We start from the raw sequence: 19,628 nt of genomic DNA, 5'->3' as shown, positions 1-19,628 counted from the left end.
TCAGGGGATTGGAAGGAGTCTGGGCACCGGCCCTGGAATCCCCTCCCTCGGCCCTGGCTTGGAGTATCCCAGCCCGCGGAACCAAGCAGGGTGGGGGAGCAGCGGAGGGGTGCTCCTGGGTCTCCTTGGTTCCTCGAGGACCCTGATGTCTGGGTAGCGCCGGACATCGCTGCCAGAGGCAGGTCCGGAGCCTAAGTTCTAGTGGCCGCCTCCTGGATTGGAGGCTGCAGAGCCAGGAGGAGCAGGGGCTCAGGATGCTGACCCTTAGAACAGGAGCAGCGGAGCGAGCAGCTGGAGTGCGGCGGCCCAGCCCCTGGACCCGGCCCCACCCAGGCTCCGCCCCGCCCCCAGACCCGCCTCCGGCCCCGCCCAGGATCCCAGGCGCGCCGCGCGAGGCGCACAGAGCCTGGCGGCTGCCGCTCGGCAGGTCTTCTGGCCCAGCCCGTTCGGGTTCCAGGGCTTGCGCGCGGCCCCGCACACCTTGGTCACCGTGCCGTTGCCGTGAAGGGGTAGCCTGCGGGCGGGCCAGAACCGGGGTGGCGAAGGCGCCAGACCTCTTTGTCCGCAGTGTGAGCCCACTGTGGGTCTGAGACTCCGGTCCATAAAAAGGGGGTGATCACCCTAGTAGATGATGGCTCTGCCACAGCCCAGGGACGGAACCCGGCGACTCCTTTTCCCCCAGGTGACTCTGAGGGAGACTGAACCACTTGTTCCCAGAGTGGCTGGCTGCTCGCTGGGGCTTTTTTCTGGGTGCTGCCTGCCCTGGGGCAGGGCTTCCACAGCACTCTGTGGTGGTGGTGACGCAGGCCTGGGCCCTGAGGGTGCGTGGTGCTGTTTAGGCAGCAGGCCATTACCGGTCCAGGCACTGGGCACAGGAGGACCCCTCACCTGGGGGCTATCCAGCCCCACAGCCTTTGTGGGACAGCTGGATGGGGTCCCGGCTCTGCACCCTGCAGCTGTGGGCACTTGGGCAGGAACTCTGAGTCTCTCTTGACTTAGGAAGGGCCCCTTGGGATTCCCCAGGGCCTCCTTGTCCCCACCCGGAGACCCACACTCCTCCCTGTCCATCTAGCTTGACTCCTCGCTGCAGCTGGAGTCAAGTGGTGGAGGGCGGGGGCATCCCCAGGGAGCCAAATGAGTCATCAGCCTGGGGGGAGCCAACCAACCTGAGCCCTGGAGGGGCCAGACGGATGGTCTGGCTGAGCCAGAGTCCTCAGGGGAGGGCAGCCTGGGACTGGCTGTGGCTGGGAGCTGGGGCCAGGGCAGGAGACATCCACTCAGGAGTCCTGGTTTGGGGTGGAAGGAGCCAGCTCTGTGACCTCAGGGCAGCTCTTCACCTCTCTGAGCCTGTTTCTACTGGGTTTGGAGCTTCCACCCTCAGCAGTTCTAACCAGCTGTGTGATCTTGGGTAAGTTGCTTCACCTCTCTGTGCCTCAGGTTCTCCTCTTGCAGCCCTACCTCAAAGGGGGTGGTGAGGAATGGATGAATGATGCATGGGAGGCCCACAGACAAGTGCCAGGCTCGGGCTGAGGGCACGCGTGTCTGCTGTTGTTGTCACCCATTATTACAGATACAGATGGGTCAGGACAGTGTCTTTCACGTGGAGGATGCTCAGCAAATGGCATCTTGAAAACAAAAACACGTCAGTCTGCCCGGAGGAGCGCCTCAACCACCACGGGGTCTCTGTTCCTTACTATGGGGAGAGAGACGTTTAAAAAGCAGTTTCCCGAAGAGAGTGTGACCCAGATGTGCAAACTCACAGTACGCACCAGCTTATTTGTGCCCAGGAAGCACCACAAAGACGGGGAAAACAGTGACAGAGCTCATCTTAGGCTTTGAGGAGTGGGTTCTGTGCTGTCTTCTTTCTTGCCTTCCCGCAGTTTCTGAAGATTAGACAGTGTGGCGCGAGTGAGGGACCCTGGGACACCCCTGCCCTGATGTGCTGGGTCGGGAGCGGAGAGGCTCCTGTGTTTCCTCCATCCTGGGGTGAGGGAGGGGCAGGGCCAACCCCCTCAGGCCCTCAGCTCGAGGCCGTGTGACCTCAGGGACAGCTCAGGAAGTGAGATGATGCCCCAGGTGGCAGGGTGCGGGGAGCCCCGCCAGGACGCCCGCCTCTCGGGGCCTGCCTGCTCTCTCCTCTCAGCCTGGCCCCAATAATTCAAACCTGGAGCCCAGAACAGGGTCTAGGGGCCCAGGACACCACTTCACCTCCACGAGCCACAGCCCCAAGAATGAGCATCTTGCCGCAGGCATGGGTACTGCGTGGGCTGCGAGGGCTCCGACCCCTGCTTGTCATCACCACAGTCCCTCTCTCTGGACCTTGGCTCCTGGGGAGGCCTCCCTGGCCAGCCCAGTGTTTTCAATCCTTGTCTCCTGCTTTGTTTTTTGATACTGGCTCTTACCACTGGCGTGCTGCACATTTCCGTGTTTATCCTGTTCATCGGACTCCACTGTCCTGTAAGCTCTGTGGCCTAGGGGTGGTGCTAAGATGTCAGAGGGAACAGGGAGAACTCAGCCAAGCCTGGGTGACAGCTGTTTCTGCAGTGTCTGCAACAGTGCCTGGAATGAGCAGGTGCCCTGTAACTATTTACTAAGCGGATAGAGCACATGGTTTCCTCTGCGGTCACCCAGGCAGGGTCAGCAAGCCTGGGAGGGCAGTTTCTGGGGTCAGATCACTGCCGGAAGCCCAGTCCTGCATGCTGTCCAGTCACCAGGCCACTGCTGGCCCAAGCTCCAGCCTCAGGCCCCAGGTCCCACACCGACCCCTGACTACTGGGCCTGAAGCTCTGCCTGGGGGCCTCCAGTTCTTCACACCCTCCCAGCAAACAAAGACCCAGCTCTGGACCCTGAGCCCTGGACCGGGGTCGGGCTAGGTCTGTGTGCTGCATGTGCCCTGGGCCCCAGAGGGGCGGACACGTGAGCAGGGTGGGCTGGGCCGGAGGCCGGAGCGGGTAGGCAAGAGCACTTGTGGTGACTTGGGCACTGGTAGCGGGAACAATACCCTCCTGACATCACCACCAGGGACACTGGGCTGCGTGGGGATGGCTGGGCCCCTGGCCTGGACTCTTTGGTTAGTGTGACCCTGCCCCCACCGCTGCTGGGTTCCTGTCCCCTCCCTAGAGCTCCAGGAACAGGGCTCTAATCTTGTCTCATCCACCACCCAGTGCCTGATGTGGGCCAGAAATGTCCTGTGCAGGTCGGTGCCAACCTGGCCCAGGACTCCCAGCGCTGGCCCAGGCCCCTCCCTCCCCCCAAGGGGCGGGGCAGGCTGTGTTTTCAAAGGGGCTTTCGCAAGGATGGAAAAGGCCAGGCAGGGGCCATGTCCTCTGGGGGGTCCCCTGGACTCACAGTTAGTTACCCTAGAAGGAGCCCCAAGCAGTGTGATGGCGGCACCCTAGAGAGACGGAGCGACCTGCGGTCAGGATGGCGGCCAGCCCAACACTGGGGACCTTTTTGTACTATTTGACTGTGGAGAACTTACAACAAACAAAATAAGAAACTAAAGAAACAGACAGAGGGGTCTCCTCAAGCTGAAAGCGGAAGACAGAGCAGGTGCCCTGGGAGCCTCATGGCTTAGCAACGTCTCCCACTAGGAAATCCCTCCACTCCTTGAAGTCTCTGGGTCAGTCCTCACAGCAGAGAGAGGTCACAGTGGGCATCTGAGGCTCTGAGAGTTTGAGAAACATGCAAGAGCCGGGAGGCCCCAGGGACGCTGCCCTGCCTCCTGCAGCGACGTCTTTCCTTCCAGGAGTCAGACGTTTGCACCTTCCCTGGGCCGGAGCTCTCCCCATGCAGCCAAGGGCACAGCCACAGCCACAGATGTGGGCCCAGGTGATGACCCCACGCAGCCCTGGACCCCAAACCTGACCTCAGCCTGAGCGCATGCAAGGACAGGGGCTCTTTGCAGTCAAGCCAATGGACCTTTATTAAGGTGTGTGCTGGGTCGCTGCTCCCCCGTGAACATGGGGAGCTGGTCCCCGCTCCGAGCTTCGTCTCTTGAGGTTCCCGGGACCTCACACCCTGGACTCCGTTTCTACTTAGAACCTTTCATCTCAGCAGGGCCCTCGTGAGAGCCTCCTCCATGCTGGGTGCAGGGGGCACGACAGGCAGGACCTGGCTTAGCTCATGGAGGGGGCAGGCGGGAAGACTTCCTGGAGGAAGAGGTGCCCGAGCGAGGGTTAAGGGGTGGGTCAGAATATTGGGCAGTGGAAACAGCTGCAGCCCAGAGCCCAAGGGTCTGACAGGCCATCTGCAGTCTGCTCCACGTCACTAGAGACCAGCCTCCCGGGCAGTAGGGGCCGGGCAGGAGTCCTGGAGGGAGCAAAGGAGAGCTGCAGAGGGCAGAGGGCCATAGCCCGACCTGAGTCAGGGTCCGGGTGTGTGTAATCAGTGCCCCAGGGACTCTGGGCACCACTGCAAGGCATGGGGCCTGCGGCCCTCCCAGATGCTGCAGCTGTGGGGCCCCAGAGTGGCAGCCCACTCAGAGCAGGGAGCAGCGTCAGAGTGACGGCTGCTGGCCACGGGGCGTGGCCCCACTAGCATTGCACAGGTCGGCGGAGCAGCATGTGACATTTTTCTTGCCCACGCAGTAGGCCTCTGAGTCCTCCACGCAGTGCGCGCTGCAGCCCTTGCTAATGACGGTCACGAGGCCCACGATGCTTGTGGGGGAGGGCAGAGGACTGCTAGGCTAGGGCCGGGTCCTGGAGACTCACCCACCTGGCCTTGCTCCAGCTCCCAGGGCGTCCCAACTGTCCCTACTCTAAAACTCACCCTGGATGGACATTGAGACTGCAAGCAGAGTGAGGGCAGGGATCTGGTCTTGTCCCTGTCCACGTGTCCAGGGCACCCAGACCTGCTGGTACTAGAAGTGGGTGACGAATGAGTGGATCAGGGGTGGGTGGATGGATGGCTGATGGATGGATGGATGCATATCCATTGAGGGGATGGGTAGATGAGGGGTGGGATGGGGGATGGGCAGATGGGGGCTGAGTGCTATATCCGCGTGCGGACAGAAGAACCAGTGGGCAGGGGGACAGGCGGGCAGAAGGATGAACAGTTCAGTGGCAGAGACCTAATGCCAGATTCTTTGAGTTCCTATCAATGGAGGGAAGGCGTAGGGGGTCTAAGGGGATGGTGCTGGGGGCGGGGCAGGGTCACAGGGAGAACTGCGGGGACAGCGGGGCCACTCACGGGTGCGCTCGGTCTGGCACTGGGTCTTGGATTGGCTGCAGTTCTGCACCTGCTGACAGTCCTTGTTGCTGATCTGGGCCTGACAGGAGCAGCACTGCCGGGCGGAGCCTGGGGGGGCTGCCTGGGGGGGCCTGGCCAGCCCCTTCCCATGGCGGGGGAGGGGAGGATGGGGGGGAACCTCATTTGCTTATTGGTCACATGAAGTGGAGAGTGCCTGCCCCCCTTGGTAGCAGGGCTCTGTTACGATGCGATGCCCGTGCTCCTGAGAGGGGTGTGCACCAGGCGGGTGAGGGCAGAGTGGATGGGACCCATCCCGAAATTGCCTGTGCCGCCAGGCACTCAGCCTCCCGGGAGCTGTGAGACACTGGGGGCACCCAAGGACGGCCCCGCTCTGTCCATGGGGGGGCATGGCCCCAGCTGTCATGATGATTAGGTCTCTGTAGGCCCCAGGTAGCCAGCCCTGTGCTCCAGCCCCACACACACTGGCCACTGGCCGACCCCAGGGACCTCACGGCTCTGTCGTGACCCCTACTTCCCAGAAGAGGATGCTGAGGCTCTGAGAGCTTCCCGGACCCTAGGTCAGGGGAGCCCAAGCCAGGCCTGAGTGCAGACCAGAGCAGTGCAGGCCTGTACCCTCCTCCCAGCCGAGGACCGCTGCCTCGGCACCCGACACCCTGACTGCCCACGTCTGAAGGCAAGGCTGGGCCTGGGGAGTGGGACCTGGTCATTCTCCCACTTTCCTTCCCCCATGGCCCTTCTTCACTTGAGGCTCTTGGCCCCTGGGCCTCCTACTCATCCCACAGGCTCTCAGCTCATCCTTCTGTCCATTCCCCACTCCAGCAGCCAGGTGGGGCCCCACAGTGCTGAAGGAGGGACCCCTGGCACTGCCTGCCTGCCTCCACCTCGGGGGACTGCCAGGAGCCAACCCTGGGCATCCCAGCTTCACTGAGTCGCCCCAGAGAGGACCAGGCTGGACCAGAGCCCCTTCTTCCTGCCTTGGCCTCCCTCACCCTCTTCCACCTCCTCTTCTCCTTCCTCCTCCACTCTCTCTGGCCCTCTGGCCATCCCCACCCTCAGCCCAGCTCCCCTGCCCCTGCCCTATTGCCAGCCAAGGTCTCACCTGGCCGCAGGGCCAAGCCAGCAGCTAGCAGGGCGAAGATGACAGTCTTCATGGTTGCAGGTGGGCACAGTGGAGGAACCATGGGCAGCTTTAAACTGCTCTGCCAGTGGGTGGGGTGGGTGGGTACTGCCCATGGTCAACACTGACTGCTTCCCCAGCCCAGAGGGCCCTGGGGGCAGGGCAGATCCCAATCTCCAGAGCCCTGCTGGGCTGCAGCACCCCCCCTTTGTCCTTCTCTCCGTTTTTGGAAGGCAGGGCCCACTCTCCCCTGCAGCGGCCATTTGTCAGCCGACCCAGGATGAGCATCTCAGAGCGGGTGGTGAGGCCAGAGAAGGGAGGCCACTTACCCGAGACTTGTTCATGCCTTCAGTCTCAGAGCCAAGGTTGAGGGGTGCCTCCCTCCAGCCTGACTGTGCTCTGGGCAGGAGCCAAGCTGACCCCTGGGGCTAATGGTTCCGCAAGGGTGACAAGCTTGGATTAGACGTCACAGGCCATCAGCAGGAGCGAGATGCGGGCTGCGGAGAGGGAGTCTCGGGGGCCTTCTGGGGTGTGCAGGCCGCCTGCGGGCTTCACCCTCCTGACTTAATCCCCACACACCGCGCACCAGGGAGCTTTAGAGCAAGGGAGCCGGGGAAAGGCCATGTGGGTGGCGTCTGCCGGAGGAGGAGTTGGAAGGGGCTGGGCCATCTCCAGCGCAGACCCACTCTCACCCTGTTTGTGTCCTGGGTCCCATGAGGATCCAATAAAGGCTTCCACAGGCCGAGACCTGAGGGTGGGAGAGTCAGAGGTCAGGTCATCTTTCCTGCCTCACCCTGATGGCTGGGCTGCGGGGGCCGAGACTCCATCCCTGTCATCAGCCTTCTCCCATCACACCGGCTCCAGCAGGCCTCTGGTAACTGTCCCTTCCCCTGTCCCTCCACACCCAGGGGCCCAGTGGCTTCCGGCTGCTCTTGGCCTTGAGGACATTAGTGGTCCCTGTTGTCCTGCTCAATCCACCTGTCCCTTTGTAAACAGTCTCCCTGCGACCCCCTGGAGGGTCCAGGCAGGTGCTGGTGGGTACAGGCCACACCCACTGCCTGCTGGCCCCAGTGCATCTGGGGGGCCACCAGCCCCTCCCACCAGGAGGGGTTGCCTTTCCTTCCCTGATTCCTTCCTGGCCCAGTGGATGGCCTTGTGGACCACATCTTACTCCCCTTCCTCAATTTATCCACAGGAAAGGGTCAGGGGTGGAAACGAGGAGGGTGAGCCCTGGGGAAAGGGGACCCATCTCCCAGCTCCCAGGGCAGGTGGACCCCTCCAGTGCAGGGCAGCCCAGGATCCAGACCACACGGTGGTGTAGGCCAGGGGGCAGCTGAGATCCAGCGCCTCCACATCGCCCCCGCCCAGCCCCCTGGCCTCTACCAGACTGGGCTCTGTCCCCCATAGCCTGGGGCCAGGAGAGGGGAGGACTTTGCTCAAGGTCACGCAGAGGTGAGTGTGGTCCCTCCACCAGTGTGCCCTCCCTGACACCCACTCCATTGCACGGTTCCCTCAGCTCAGGTGCCTCACACGAAATAAAACCTCTGTGACTTCACTGTTTCCATGTGGGGCTGCCCTGTCTGCCCCAACCCTGGTCCACTGGGGCCGTGCTGCCCTGGACTGGGGCCTTTCTTATCCGTCTGTGTGTCCAAGGCGCCCAGTGCCTAGCACCAGCCTGGAGCGTTCATTCTTCAAATAATGACAGGTGTCCTAATGCTTGTTGATATCACTTGATGTGAAAAGATTTTGCTCAGGCAGTGGTTCTCAAACTGTGGAGGGGTCCTCTTTGCCCACATTTCTGGATATTTGGCAGGGCCCGAAGACATTTTCAGTTGTCCCAACTCAGGGTGCTATGGGCTCCCAGGGGTGCAGGCCAGGAACGCTCTCCACACCCTGCAGTGCACAGGACGCCCACAGCCCACGACAGGGACCTCAGGCACGTCAGGCAGAACTGCCCAGAGCCCCGGGGATGATGGTGCTTCCCCAGGGGGTATGGACGGCACAGTATTATACCCAACAGGACTGTTCTCCAGCCTAGAGAGCTCATGAGCTCTGCTTTCCTGGGTTGGGGGTTGGGAGCCACCCCTCCCTCTGAGTTATCTCCTGGGAATGGGAGTGCCCACCCTGTGTCTGTCCCACTGTGGAATTTTGGAGACACATGACTTGTCTGGTTTCATAGATTCACAGCCAGAGGGGAATTCACCAGGAGGAACCGCACCTGGCTTCTCAGCCACACCAGATTTAGACAGTGTTTAGATGAGACTCAGGGCTGTATCTGTGAGTGTTGACACCTTAACGAGTTAAGGCTTTGGGGGTTGTTGGGATGAAACAAATGTTCCTTGCGTGTCCGGAGGATGTGAATTTTGAGGGGGTCAGTGGTCTGAATTTGATCTGAATTGTGTCCTCTCCAAATTTACATGTTGAAGCCCTAACCCCCGATGTGATGGTTTTCAGAGATGGGCCTTTGGGAGGTAATCAGGGCTCAGTGAGATCATGATCAGGGCTCTCAAGGTGGGACTGAGTGACCTTACGAGATGAGACACCAGTGCTCTCTCCACCACGTGAGGACATGGTGAGAAGGGAGCCGTCTGCCAACCGGGCTGTAAGTCCTCACTGGAACCTGACCACTCAGGACCCTGATCTCAGACTTCTAGCCACAAATGGGAGGAAAAAATTTCTGTTGTTCATGTCACCCAGGCTGTGGTTTGGTGTTATGACAGCCCAAGCTGACTGAGACAGATAGCCCAATGGCCATGGCTCAAATATTGAAGACCATGGTCATGGTGCCCTAGAGAAAGCTATTAAGCTCTACCCCTAATCAGTCTGACCCCTGACCTCACCTCAAACTGAGCTCTCACAAGGGTCAAAATATGAGCTCCAACTCTGGTCACACTCTGAGTCCCGGTCCTGGTCACACCCTGAGCTCTGACCCTGGTCTCACGCAGAGCCCCTCCCCTGTCACTCACGCTTTAGGAGCGCACAGAATACTGCCCTGACCCTACGCTGAGCCTGAGTCCTTCGCTGGCCCGCCTTCCTGGGGAGGGCTGGCCCCGAGGGCTGTGGCTCCCTGCAGCCCCTCATCGAGCCGACGGGGTCTGCGTATGGCTTTGATGCAGCTCACCCTTAGCCCCCTTTCTGTCCTCTGCTCTGCGGTCACCTCCTGGGACTCCAGATTTTCCTGTTCTCTCTTGGCCCTCCACCGACCTGCCCAGGGGCCCAGACCAGTTTGGTTCCCTGGAGATCCCGTCTGTTCACACAGTCCAGAAGTTTCCCTTGTCTTGCCAGGATGTGCAGCCAGGGCCGGTAGGACCAGCAGTGGGGCCAGGCTCTGCGGGAGGCAGGGTGGGCAGGGACAGACCCTGCCTCACAGAGGGACCTTGCCAACAGACCACCGCAACCTCCTGGGGCTGCCGCACAGTCCTGTGCTTGAACAGACATCATTTTCAGATGAATTCATTATTTTATGCTGAATTAAGTTAAAAAGATAAAAATGGTATGTTAAAAACCACAACTAATTTCCCTACATGTTGTACACATTTTTTTTTTTATAAATACGCATCTATACTTGGGAGGGTAATGTTGTCACACACGGACAGACAGGGGAGAGCATTCACAGGGCCAGACTCCTCACTTAGCTTTCTCAAAATTAAGGCCATGTCTTGCAAGCTCCAAGACTCTGAAGGTTCTTTGTGTGCAAAAATTGCATGTGGGGACGCTGTGCCCCAGCTGACTGTGTGCGGCGGTCGGGGTGGATGCACTGAGTCCTTCAGTCCACCTGCCTCACACCATCCTGGCCTCAGGGGTCTCAAATCCCAGAAGGGCTCTGGGTCCCAAGGGAGGTGCCCCTTCAGGGTCTCACAGATGGGCTCTGCCCTCACTCGCTGTGCTCTGGTCAGGGCCCCTGCCCGGGGGGCCTGGCAGAGCTGTGCCCCTCGTGTCCCACTTCTCATGCCCACTCCTTCCTCCTGAGTGAAGTCAGCGAGTGCAGAAGCCCCTTCTCACACCCTCCACTTCCGCACCCCCCAAGTAAGCCCCCCTCTCTGCTGTGAGAGACCCGAGACCATTGCCTAGGGGGGTGGCTGGCGCTGTGTCCCCACCGGAAGTCTCCAGAAGCTGGGTGAGGGGCTCTGCTGGGCTCAGTGGTGCCCTGGCGAAGGGCTGGGGGCAGGGGGAGCCCTGTGGCCCGGAGGACAGTGAAAGCCAGACTGGCGAGGCTGGTAGCCCAGGAGGACCTTTCCTCAGGGAGCCTGGGGAAGCTGAGGGCAGGGGAAAGCGATCAGCTTAGCCTGACCCTCTCAAAGGCCACCTGGCTGTGACCCAACAGGTGCTGTCGGGAGCCTGACCTTGTGCTGGGGGCACACTTGGGGGAGGGGCCCTCGGTGCCAGGCATCATGGGACACCAGGGGATGTCCCTCCTCCTCTTCCTCTCCTCCTGACCCCCTCTTCTCTGCCAGAGTGGACTCCGTCCTTGAGACAAGGCCTGGGGGTCCCAGTGATGGTGGCAGCAGCTAGGGGAGCCCCTGTGCATCTTGGGGTTTGAGCCCCCGTAGGCGGCCAGCCCTGTGCACGTTCTGCGAGGTGTGTGTGACCTGTGCCCACGGGGTGGAAGCAGTGTCACACTGGGACAGAGCCAGCCTTCCTAGGGGCAACCTCACTGTCCCAGGAGACCCCGCTAGCTCAGGGCCCGCCAGTCTGGGAGTCTGGGTTCCAGTCCCACCATGCATGTTCCACTTGGCCCCAGTCTCCTCCAGCAGGCCCAAAGCCCCAGCCTGCAGAACCATGCACAACACAACAGCTGCTGTTTCCAGCCGCCAGACTTTGGGGTGCCCTGCCTTGCAGCTGTATGTGGCCAATACGGGGGAAGGAGAACAGAAGCAAGGAGCAGAGCGGTGGCAGGGTAGGAACTGCAGGAGGAGAGGGGCTGGCGGGAGGGAGAAGAGGCCAGAGGCCGCATGAGTGTGCGGTTCACAGAGGGTCAGGGACTGTCTGCGTTTTCAGCCGGAGTGATTGGGAGGTGGGGCTGCCACTGACAGAGGTGGGGTGGGCGGAGTCGGAGCAAGGCCGGGCAGGGGGGGTGCGAGCTCAGGTGTAGAAATGCTGGGTTCGAGGCGCCTGTCAGAGGCCTGCGTGGAGACGCTGGGTAGGGTGCAGTCATCTACAAGGGGGAGGAGCTATCAAAGTCCTCGTTCCCGTTGCTGCTGTAACAAATGACCACAGACCTGGCTTAAAACATCATATCTATTACCTTGCAGTTCTGGAGGTCCAAAGTCTGGAGTCAGATGCGCTCCTGTTGCGCAACGAGGTCCTTGAAGGTCCAAAGTCTGAAATGAGTCTTCGGAGCTAAAATTGAGGTGTCAAAAGAGCTGTTTCCTTCTGCAGGCTCCAGGAGAGAACATCTCTTGGCCTTTCCAGCTCCTGGGGCCCCTTCCTCCATCTTCAAAGCACACATCCCCTCCTGTGCTGGTGTCTCCTCTTGTCTCTCTGCTTCTATCATCACGTCATCCGCTGCTCTTGCCTCCTTCCTCCTCTTGTTACGGAAACGACAGGCCAGCCAAGAAACAAGCACCACTCGGAGGATTGGAGTACTCAGATGTATTACGCCGGCGGGCTCAGAGGGGCTTCTGCTCCGAAGCTCTGAGCACCTCCAAGACGTGCGCATGAGGTTTTACAGGGTAAAGTACAAGCTTGGGGTATTCGGCCAACAGGCATGGGACAGCTTTAGCAGCATCATTATCACAAAAGTGGAGGCAGGGAGGCAGCAAACCAACATTCCAAAGCCAGATATATATCTTTGAAAATCCAGCTGGCTAGCAAAAAACATGAACAGCAAACCAACACTAATTAACTTAGATTTACAAGTTAGTCCAGCAGAACTCAGATCAGTATTCCGATACTTAGATTTGTGAGTTACCTTGTTAGCCCAGCTCAGCCTCTCCTTCACATTCCTAGACTTGTGAGTTATCTTGTTAGACCAGAACAGCTTTTCCTTCACACTCTCATAAGGACCTGGTGGTGACACGGGCCCCCCTCCTGATCATAAGGATAATAATACCCCATCAAAAGAATCTTCACTCGATTGTGTCAAAGTCCCCGTTGCCACGTGAGGTGACCCAGTCACAGGTTCTGGGGACTTGGGCTTGGACCTGCTTTGGGGGAAGCATTATTCAGCCCACCACAGTGAGCCCGCCCTCAGGTCCCCAAAATTCAGACTGCCGTACGTGCAAAATATATTCATTTCCAACCCAAGGTACCCCCATCTCAACTCATTACAGCATCAACTCAAGTTTGAATCTCCTCCAAGCCTCCCTAGCTCGGAAGTGCCCAATCTCATCAACCAAGGCATCCAGATTAAGTGTGGATAAGGCTCTAGCGAAGGCCTGGTAGGAGGGAAACAGCCTTGGCCAGCAGGACGTCGCTCCAGCACTGCCTTCCCCCATCAGGAACGTCCGCACCAAGGCCTCCTGGCCGGGGACGCCGAGTCCAACCGCCCTCCTACCACCCTCGCTCGGGACAAGAGCCCCCGCCCCTTCGGCCCAGGGCTGCACCCATCACCCAACCAGAGAATCCGGCCCCGGAGAGCCCAACCCGCCGACCCGCGGCTGGAGGAGCGCCCAGGGCCGCCCGCGGAGCACCGAGACGCCGAGTCCTCCAAGCTGCCTAGAGCGTCCCGGAAGTGGCCAGGGAGGCGGGGCGGCGCGTTTCCGGCCGGCGGCGGCGACTCGCAGACCGCAGGTGAGTGGGGTCTGGGCCTTGGTGGGCGCTTGGGGGCCCAGCCCGCGTCCCCGCAGCCGCCGCGCGTGCGGCCGGGGCCCGGGGCCGAGCTACTTGTCCCGGGGGCTCTGCGTATTCGAGTTCGTTCCTCCGCAGCCTCGCCCCCGAGCCTGGCTGAGGCGCCGGGTCCAGCCTCCGGGCTTCCGCCCGAGGAAGGACCGGCCCCCAAGGGCCCTTCCTCCGGAAGGAGCCGGCCTGAGGCTTCGCTTCTCTCTTTGCTTTTCGGTGTTTGCCCTCCTGTCACAAACGTGGTGCCCGGCATAGAAACGCCAGGCGTCTCCAGAAACCGAGACGCCTCCCTGCTTCGGGTGCCCACGAAGGAGGGGTCTGTGCTGGCAACTACCGGCCTCCCCTAGAGGACGCCTCTTGGCTCCCAGGGCTCTCCCTGCGGGGTGCGCGCCCCCAGGTTTCCACCGCTGAGCAGAGGACCCCCACCACAGTCCGTCTTGCTCCTCAGGACTCAACCTACCTCTTCCTCTAGCCACGGTGCTTGTTTCTTGAGTATTTCTCTCGATGCCCCCTCTGCTCCCTTGCGTGCTAGTTTCTCGCATCCTCCCCCTAAATTCCTCAGACTCTTCTCTAAGGAAGTGCACCTCCCCGCACGCAGAAAGGGGCAGAATGCGGGGTGCGCGCTGCTCTCCTCTCCTGCCGCCGCTCCGCTCCTTTTGCCCTCCCCCTAGGGCACAAGAGGATATCCGTGGCAAGGCTAGAAACGGCCTTCATTTTTCTTGCCATGTTATGTTATCTTTTGGTTCAAGAAATTGTGTCCGAGGTAGTATCTGAATTTCACTTTTAAAGGAAGTTTTGGTCTCGCTGGTGCGACCTGGTGTCTTCAGCTCCCCTTTATCACGCTGTGCGCCCTTACCTGTCCCCATCGAGAGCATATCTCCATTTCTGGCGCTGGGCCTCTTCCGGTGCCTCTTCTGGCCCTTCCTCCTCCTTCCCATTGTGCTTAGAGTCAATCCTTCACAAGTCACTGGGGGTCCATGTTTCCTCCTGGTTTTTACGGTGGCTTCATATTAAATGCTTCCTTAAGGGTGGATTTTGGCCTTTCCCTCTGCTTCCCACAGGACCACATAGTGCACAGTCACATTGTCATGCAGTAAATAGGACGAAAACCGGTCCCTGGAGGACCGGCACCCTCACTTTGCAACCCAGCAGGCTGACTCAGAAGGGCGGCAGGGCGCTCCTGGAGCTGGCTGGTGACAGACAGCCTAGGACTTATCTTTGGGACTCTTGCCATATTTGAATAAACTGTTCATTTTTGTTGCACTGTGGTCTCAAAGGGCTACCTTTTTATGCTCCACCCATGAGTGGTTCTGTGGCCAACAGCAGGCAGTTGGACAAAGCACCAGTGTAAGCGTTTGGGAGGGAGGAGGGGTGGGGAGTCGCTGCTAGACATGCGTCTGTGAGTACTGCCTGTCTGACTGCTGTGGGATGTGGTGACGGGCCCGGTAAGCGGCCCTTGGCTGCTGCCCCAGTGACCGGCAGCCCCTCCGGTGAGAGGGCAGTGAGGCGCATAGCTGGCCGTGAGGGAGAAACAGGGCTGCTGTGGCAGGCACGCTGCAGTGTCCAGACACCAGCTCTTTGCTCCTCGGGGATGGAGCACGCTGGCCTTTTACCAGGCGGAGTGTGGTGGGCTTGGCTCTCCTAGGCTGCCCAGGGCAGCGAGGACCACCTGCTGTCCTGCAGTCTGCTCTGTGGAGCGGGGAGGGGTGTGGGGCATTTGGGGAAGTTTTCAGAAAGGAATGGTATTGCCCCGCTGGAAGGGACCATGACAACGCAGGTCTTTATAAGGATGAAGGATGAGAAGGTGACGAAAGACATGTGGGAGCAGAGCTGTGGGGCTCACATAAGGCACTTTCCTTCACGTTCCCTTACTGGCTTTCAGCAAGATGTGCAAGTAAGCTTAAACCCTTACAAGGACGTGTACCTGGTGTGGGAGGACCACCCTGCTCCCAGCGGGGCCAGAAGACACTTCTTGTATTTCTGATTCTGGCATGAATTAGTGGTTTATTCCTAGAGCATTCCAGATTAGCAAGTACTTAGGAAGCCCCACATGGCCTGGCCATTTCCTGTGTCCTCAGCGCACCTGTGTGCATAGGTTTGCGTGAGGGTGAGTTTGCACGCTCACATGTGACTGTGTGTCCAGAGTGTCGAGCATGTGGCTATGAGGACCAGTTAGTTTTGAGAGACTGGCCATCCCTCCCAGGTGAGGCAGGAGCCCGAGGCCCACCAACACCTGGTTTTCTAGAAGCAGTTTGGGGCCTGCTGTTGAGTAAAAGGTTTGAGGGGCCTTGTTTCAGAAGGGTTTGCAGGGTCCTCAGCCCTGGAAGTCTGGAGGAATCCCTGCCGCCTGTAGCACCTCCATCCCCTGCCTTGGCTGCTCTGGAAGGAGCAAGGGGTTTGTGAAGGTGGTTAGGTCTAGGGGCCCCGTGAGCAGTTACAGCAGGAAAGTTGATCCTGGAGGTAGGAAGTGGCTCTGAGGTCGCCTAGCACCTGAGACGTCCTGGCTTCGTTTGCTGGCCTCTCCCAGCATTTTCCCAAGAAGGCCAGGTTGTTCCTGCAAGAGCCGCTTTTAATTTGGAGCCATAGCAGGTGACACAGAGGTCACTTGTAGAGGCTGGGAAGAGCCAGTGCCCATCTCTCTGGGCTGCCTCTTCCCTGCATCGCCTGCTGGCCAGCTCTCACATTAATCATCCTTACAACTCTTCGTCACCTGCCTCCTCCCAGCGTGTCTGAGGGTAATGAGGATGTGCTTACAGGCTCCTGGACATGAGTCCATAACATCTTTCTCTCCCTCCTTCTGATTTCCAGTTTCTAAAGTGCCATGCGTATGAGAGAGGCACCCGCGGCTCAGACGGTGAAACATCATTTAGCTGGAAAACAGCTCCCGGGGCCCCTCTCCTCTCTGGTCCATGTGTGAGGGGAGAAGCTGCTGCCGTCCCTGCGGAGAAGGCCTGAGATTCCAGCCGTGGGGAAGTGCAGGAGCCTGGAAGACCTGGGCCCTCCGAGGCTGAGGCTGCTGGAGCTGGAGGGAGGGACGGCGGCTTGGGGCCCCGCATCAGCAAGACGGGTGGTCACGGGTGGCGAGAGGAAGGGGCGGGAAGGCGGCCAGTGTCGGGTTGGCCAGGACGAGCCCCCTCCTCATGGCCTCCAAGCCGGCTGCCGGGAGGAGCCCCGGGGAGAAACGCAAGCGGGTGGTGCTGACCCTGAAGGAGAAGATGGACATCTGCCGGCGCCTGGAGGAGGGCGAGAGCAGGCGGGCGCTGATGCAGGAGTACAACGTGGGCATGTCCACGCTGTACGACATCCGGGCCCACAAGGCCCAGCTGCTCCGCTTCTTCGCCAGCTCGGACTCGGACAAGGCCCTGGCGCACCGGCGCACGCTGCACACGCCCAAGCTTGAGCACCTGGACCGCGTGCTGTATGAGTGGTTCCTGGTGAAGCGTGCTGAGGGTGTGCCTGTCTCGGGCCCCATGCTCATTGAGAAGGCCAAGGACTTCTACGAGCAGATGCAGCTGACCGAGCCCTGCGTGTTTTCTGGCGGGTGGCTCTGGCGTTTTAAGGCCAGACATGGCATCAAGAAGCTGGATGCATCCAGCGAGAAGCAGGCGGCCGACCACCAGGCAGCCGAGCAGTTCTGTGGCTTCTTCCGGAGCTTGACTGCCGAGCACGGCCTGTCCCCCGAGCAGGTGTACAATGCCGACGAGACCGGCCTTTTCTGGCGCTGCCTGCCCAGTCCTGGCATGGAGGGTGGAGCAGGGCCCGGCCTCAGGCAGAACAGGGACAGGCTGACCGTCCTCATGTGTGCCAACGCCACGGGCTCCCACAGGATCAAGCCCTTGGTGGTGGGGAAGTGCAGCGGCCCCAGGGCCTTCAAGGGCATCCAGCACCTGCCCGCAGCATACAAGGCCCAGGGCAATGCCTGGGTGGATAAGGAGATTTTCTCTGATTGGTTCCATCACATCTTTGTCCCCGCGGTGAAGGAGCATTTCCGATCCCTGGCTTTGCCTGAAGACAGCAAAGCCATCCTCCTGCTGGACAGCTCCCGGGCCCACCCGCGGGAGTCCGATCTGGTGTCAGAGAATGTTTTCACCATCTTCCTGCCCGCCGGCGTCACCTCCCTGATTCAGCCCATGGACCAGGGCATCCGGAGGGATTTCATGAGGAACTTCATCAGCCCCCCCGTCACGCTGCAGGCCTTCCACCCCCGCTACAATGTCAACGACGCTGTGATCAACGTGGCCTGTGCCTGGAACGCGGTGCCAGGCGCTGTCTTCAGCCGGGCCTGGAGGAAGCTGTGGCCCGAGGTCACGTTCATCGAAGGCTCGTCTTCGGAGGAGGAGCCTGAGCGTCTCAGGACTAAACCTCACGAACAGACGTTCGCACACATCCCCGGGCTTGGGGGAGATGCTCCTTCCCACCCCAGCCGAGGCCTGCTGGGGAGCATGGCCGCCGAAGAGGGGCCAGGCGCGCCCACCGCGGGTCTGGGGTCTGCGGAGGAGGAGGATGAGGCGGCCTGGGAGCAGGCAGCCGCGTCCTTTGACGCCGTGGTCCGCTTTGCGGAGGGGCAGCCCTGCTTCACGGCGCAGGAGGTGGGGCAGCTGCGTGCGCTGCGCTCCGTGTTCATCAGGCGGCGGCAGTTGTCGCGGCGGCGCGGGGCCCTCAGGGCCACAGTCAAGCTTGAGGACCCCCAGGAGCGCTCTGGGGCCTGCGTCCCCCGGGCTCGCTCCCCTTTGCCCGGCTCGTCCACGGCGGGTAAGGACTGAGGCGGCCACACTCACAGAGCTCTCCTGGGAGGCCGGGCCGCAGCGTCGGTGGTCCACTGCTCAGGGCAGCCCGTCCCTCCAAGGCTTTGCCCGCTGATGGCAGTGCCTGCTGCCACCCACGAGGCCGGCACTTCCCGAGGCCCACTACCGTCCCTGCCAGGGCTCAACTGCGCATCTGGGGCCAGCCCTGGGTTAGGCTGGTCCCGAAGGCAGGTCACTGAGGGCAGGACTCAGTTATAAATGAGAGCGTAGCCCCCGCCTGTGGCTTCGCAGCCACGTGTCCGTCCCCCCTCCATGCTCACATGTCCCCACGTCAGCTGCGATCACACTCCGCAGTACGAGTCTCAGCACTCCTCTGCAGCGTCAGCAGGTCTCCCCCCGCGGGCTCGTGCCCCCAGGCCCGGGGGCTGCACACCGAGCTGAGGTGGTGGGATTGTTCCGTCGTAGCCGTCAGCAGCGTGCAGCCCAGTGCCGTCCCCCCGGTGCAGGACCACAGGGCACTGCCAGCGTTTTAGCATCTTGGCTTGAAGTCCAGTATAGAGTCCACTGTCCCTCGTTCCCCAGGATTTCGCATTTACGGCTTTTGTGTTAATGAACCTTGACCAGAGTTTCGAAAATTTGGGGTCATAGAATAAAAACAGTAAAACAGGCTGCTGAGATGCCTAGCAGTGTTTGAACTTTCATTTACACCTCAGTGATACACGCAGGGGAGGCCGGTTGGATTTGTACAGGCCAGTCGCAGGGAGACGTGGCTGTTCTGAGATCTGGCAGCTGGCTCTCGGCCCCTCCGTCCCCCCGGAGCCATGGGGCCGAGCCCCTGTGAGCCGTGGCTCTGCCTGCATGTGCGTGAGGTGGCTGTGCTTCCCTGCACTCTTCGCTGCTCTGCCCTGAACTCCACCCTCTTGAAGTCACGTCGTGCCGTGTGAATCGGCCTAGGGCTTTTGTTCCTTTGTTTATTCCACCGAGAGCCCCTGTCCCCGTGAGGTCCGAGGGGAGGTGACAGCTTGGTTTGCCGCCAGTTTCTCAGGTGTTTTTACATCTTTCCAGGCACTGAGGTGACAGTTGTGGCTGGCATGGCTCACTGTGGGCTGTGTGTTTCCTGCTTTAAATGCACGTATGATGCACGGGCTGGTTTAAAAGTTTTGTGCCGATTCTTTGGGCCAGTTTGCCCCTGTGCTGTGCTGTTCTGCCCGTTTCTGTCACACGTCTGGGGTAACATCTGTGCACCGTGGGCTTTTATGCCACTTTTGGACTCACTTTCTGTCACTCCGGTGTGACAGGGTTAGCTGTCGGGAGGCAGGCGAGGCTGCCCTCCTGTGGATGTGGGCAGACGAGGCTGCTCTCGTGAGAACCTCTCCCCCTATGGTCAGCCCCTCTGTCCACCTGGCCACAGGGGTTGCAGGGAGTGGGAGGCACACCGCTTCCTTTGAGCACACAGCCCTGCTGCTCCCGTCCCCTGGGCCAGGTCCCAGGTGCACAGGCACTGCCAGCTGCACGGGGGTCTGGACAGCATGATTGTAGAGGACAGGAGCTCACGCTCCAGGCAGTCACATTCCCAGATAGCAGCCCCTTCTGGGGATGAGGGGGGCAGGCGAATGAGGGTGGGCCTCAGCTCATGGATGGGGGTCCACACTGAGAGGCCAGCCCAGCAGACCTGGGATCAGATTGCACCCCCTGCCCCCATCAGCTCCTGAAGCAGAACTGTTGCCCACTCCCAGCACCAGAACTGGGCTCCGAGGTTTTTCTCAGGGGAAGGC

The 19,628-nt window shown here is 60.5% G+C and overlaps 2 protein-coding genes across 2 annotated transcripts; one reads left to right on the top strand and one right to left on the bottom strand.

Moving 5' to 3' along the window:
- Positions 1–3,943: 3,943 nt before the first annotated feature.
- Positions 3,944–6,362, bottom strand: PSCA (prostate stem cell antigen). Its single transcript, XM_074352924.1, is given in 4 exon segments — positions 3,944–4,531; positions 4,534–4,658; positions 5,187–5,376; positions 6,311–6,362. Coding segments are annotated over 4 exon segments (708 nt in total). The 3' UTR covers positions 3,944–4,190.
- A 5,269-nt stretch (positions 6,363–11,631) lies between these two features.
- On the top strand, positions 11,632–18,530 carry JRK (Jrk helix-turn-helix protein). The gene is made up of 3 exons (XM_074353200.1): positions 11,632–12,000; positions 12,769–13,060; positions 15,917–18,530. Exon 3 carries the CDS (start codon positions 16,249–16,251, stop codon positions 17,869–17,871), a length of 1,623 nt encoding a protein of 540 aa, XP_074209301.1. The 5' UTR covers positions 11,632–12,000; positions 12,769–13,060; positions 15,917–16,248; the 3' UTR covers positions 17,872–18,530.
- The last annotated feature ends 1,098 nt before the right edge of the window (positions 18,531–19,628 follow it).

This window comes from Camelus bactrianus, chromosome 25 (genome assembly GCF_048773025.1).
Source record: "Camelus bactrianus isolate YW-2024 breed Bactrian camel chromosome 25, ASM4877302v1, whole genome shotgun sequence".
Taxonomy (NCBI): Eukaryota; Metazoa; Chordata; class Mammalia; order Artiodactyla; family Camelidae; genus Camelus; species Camelus bactrianus.
This window is presented reverse-complemented; position numbering and strand designations above follow the sequence as displayed.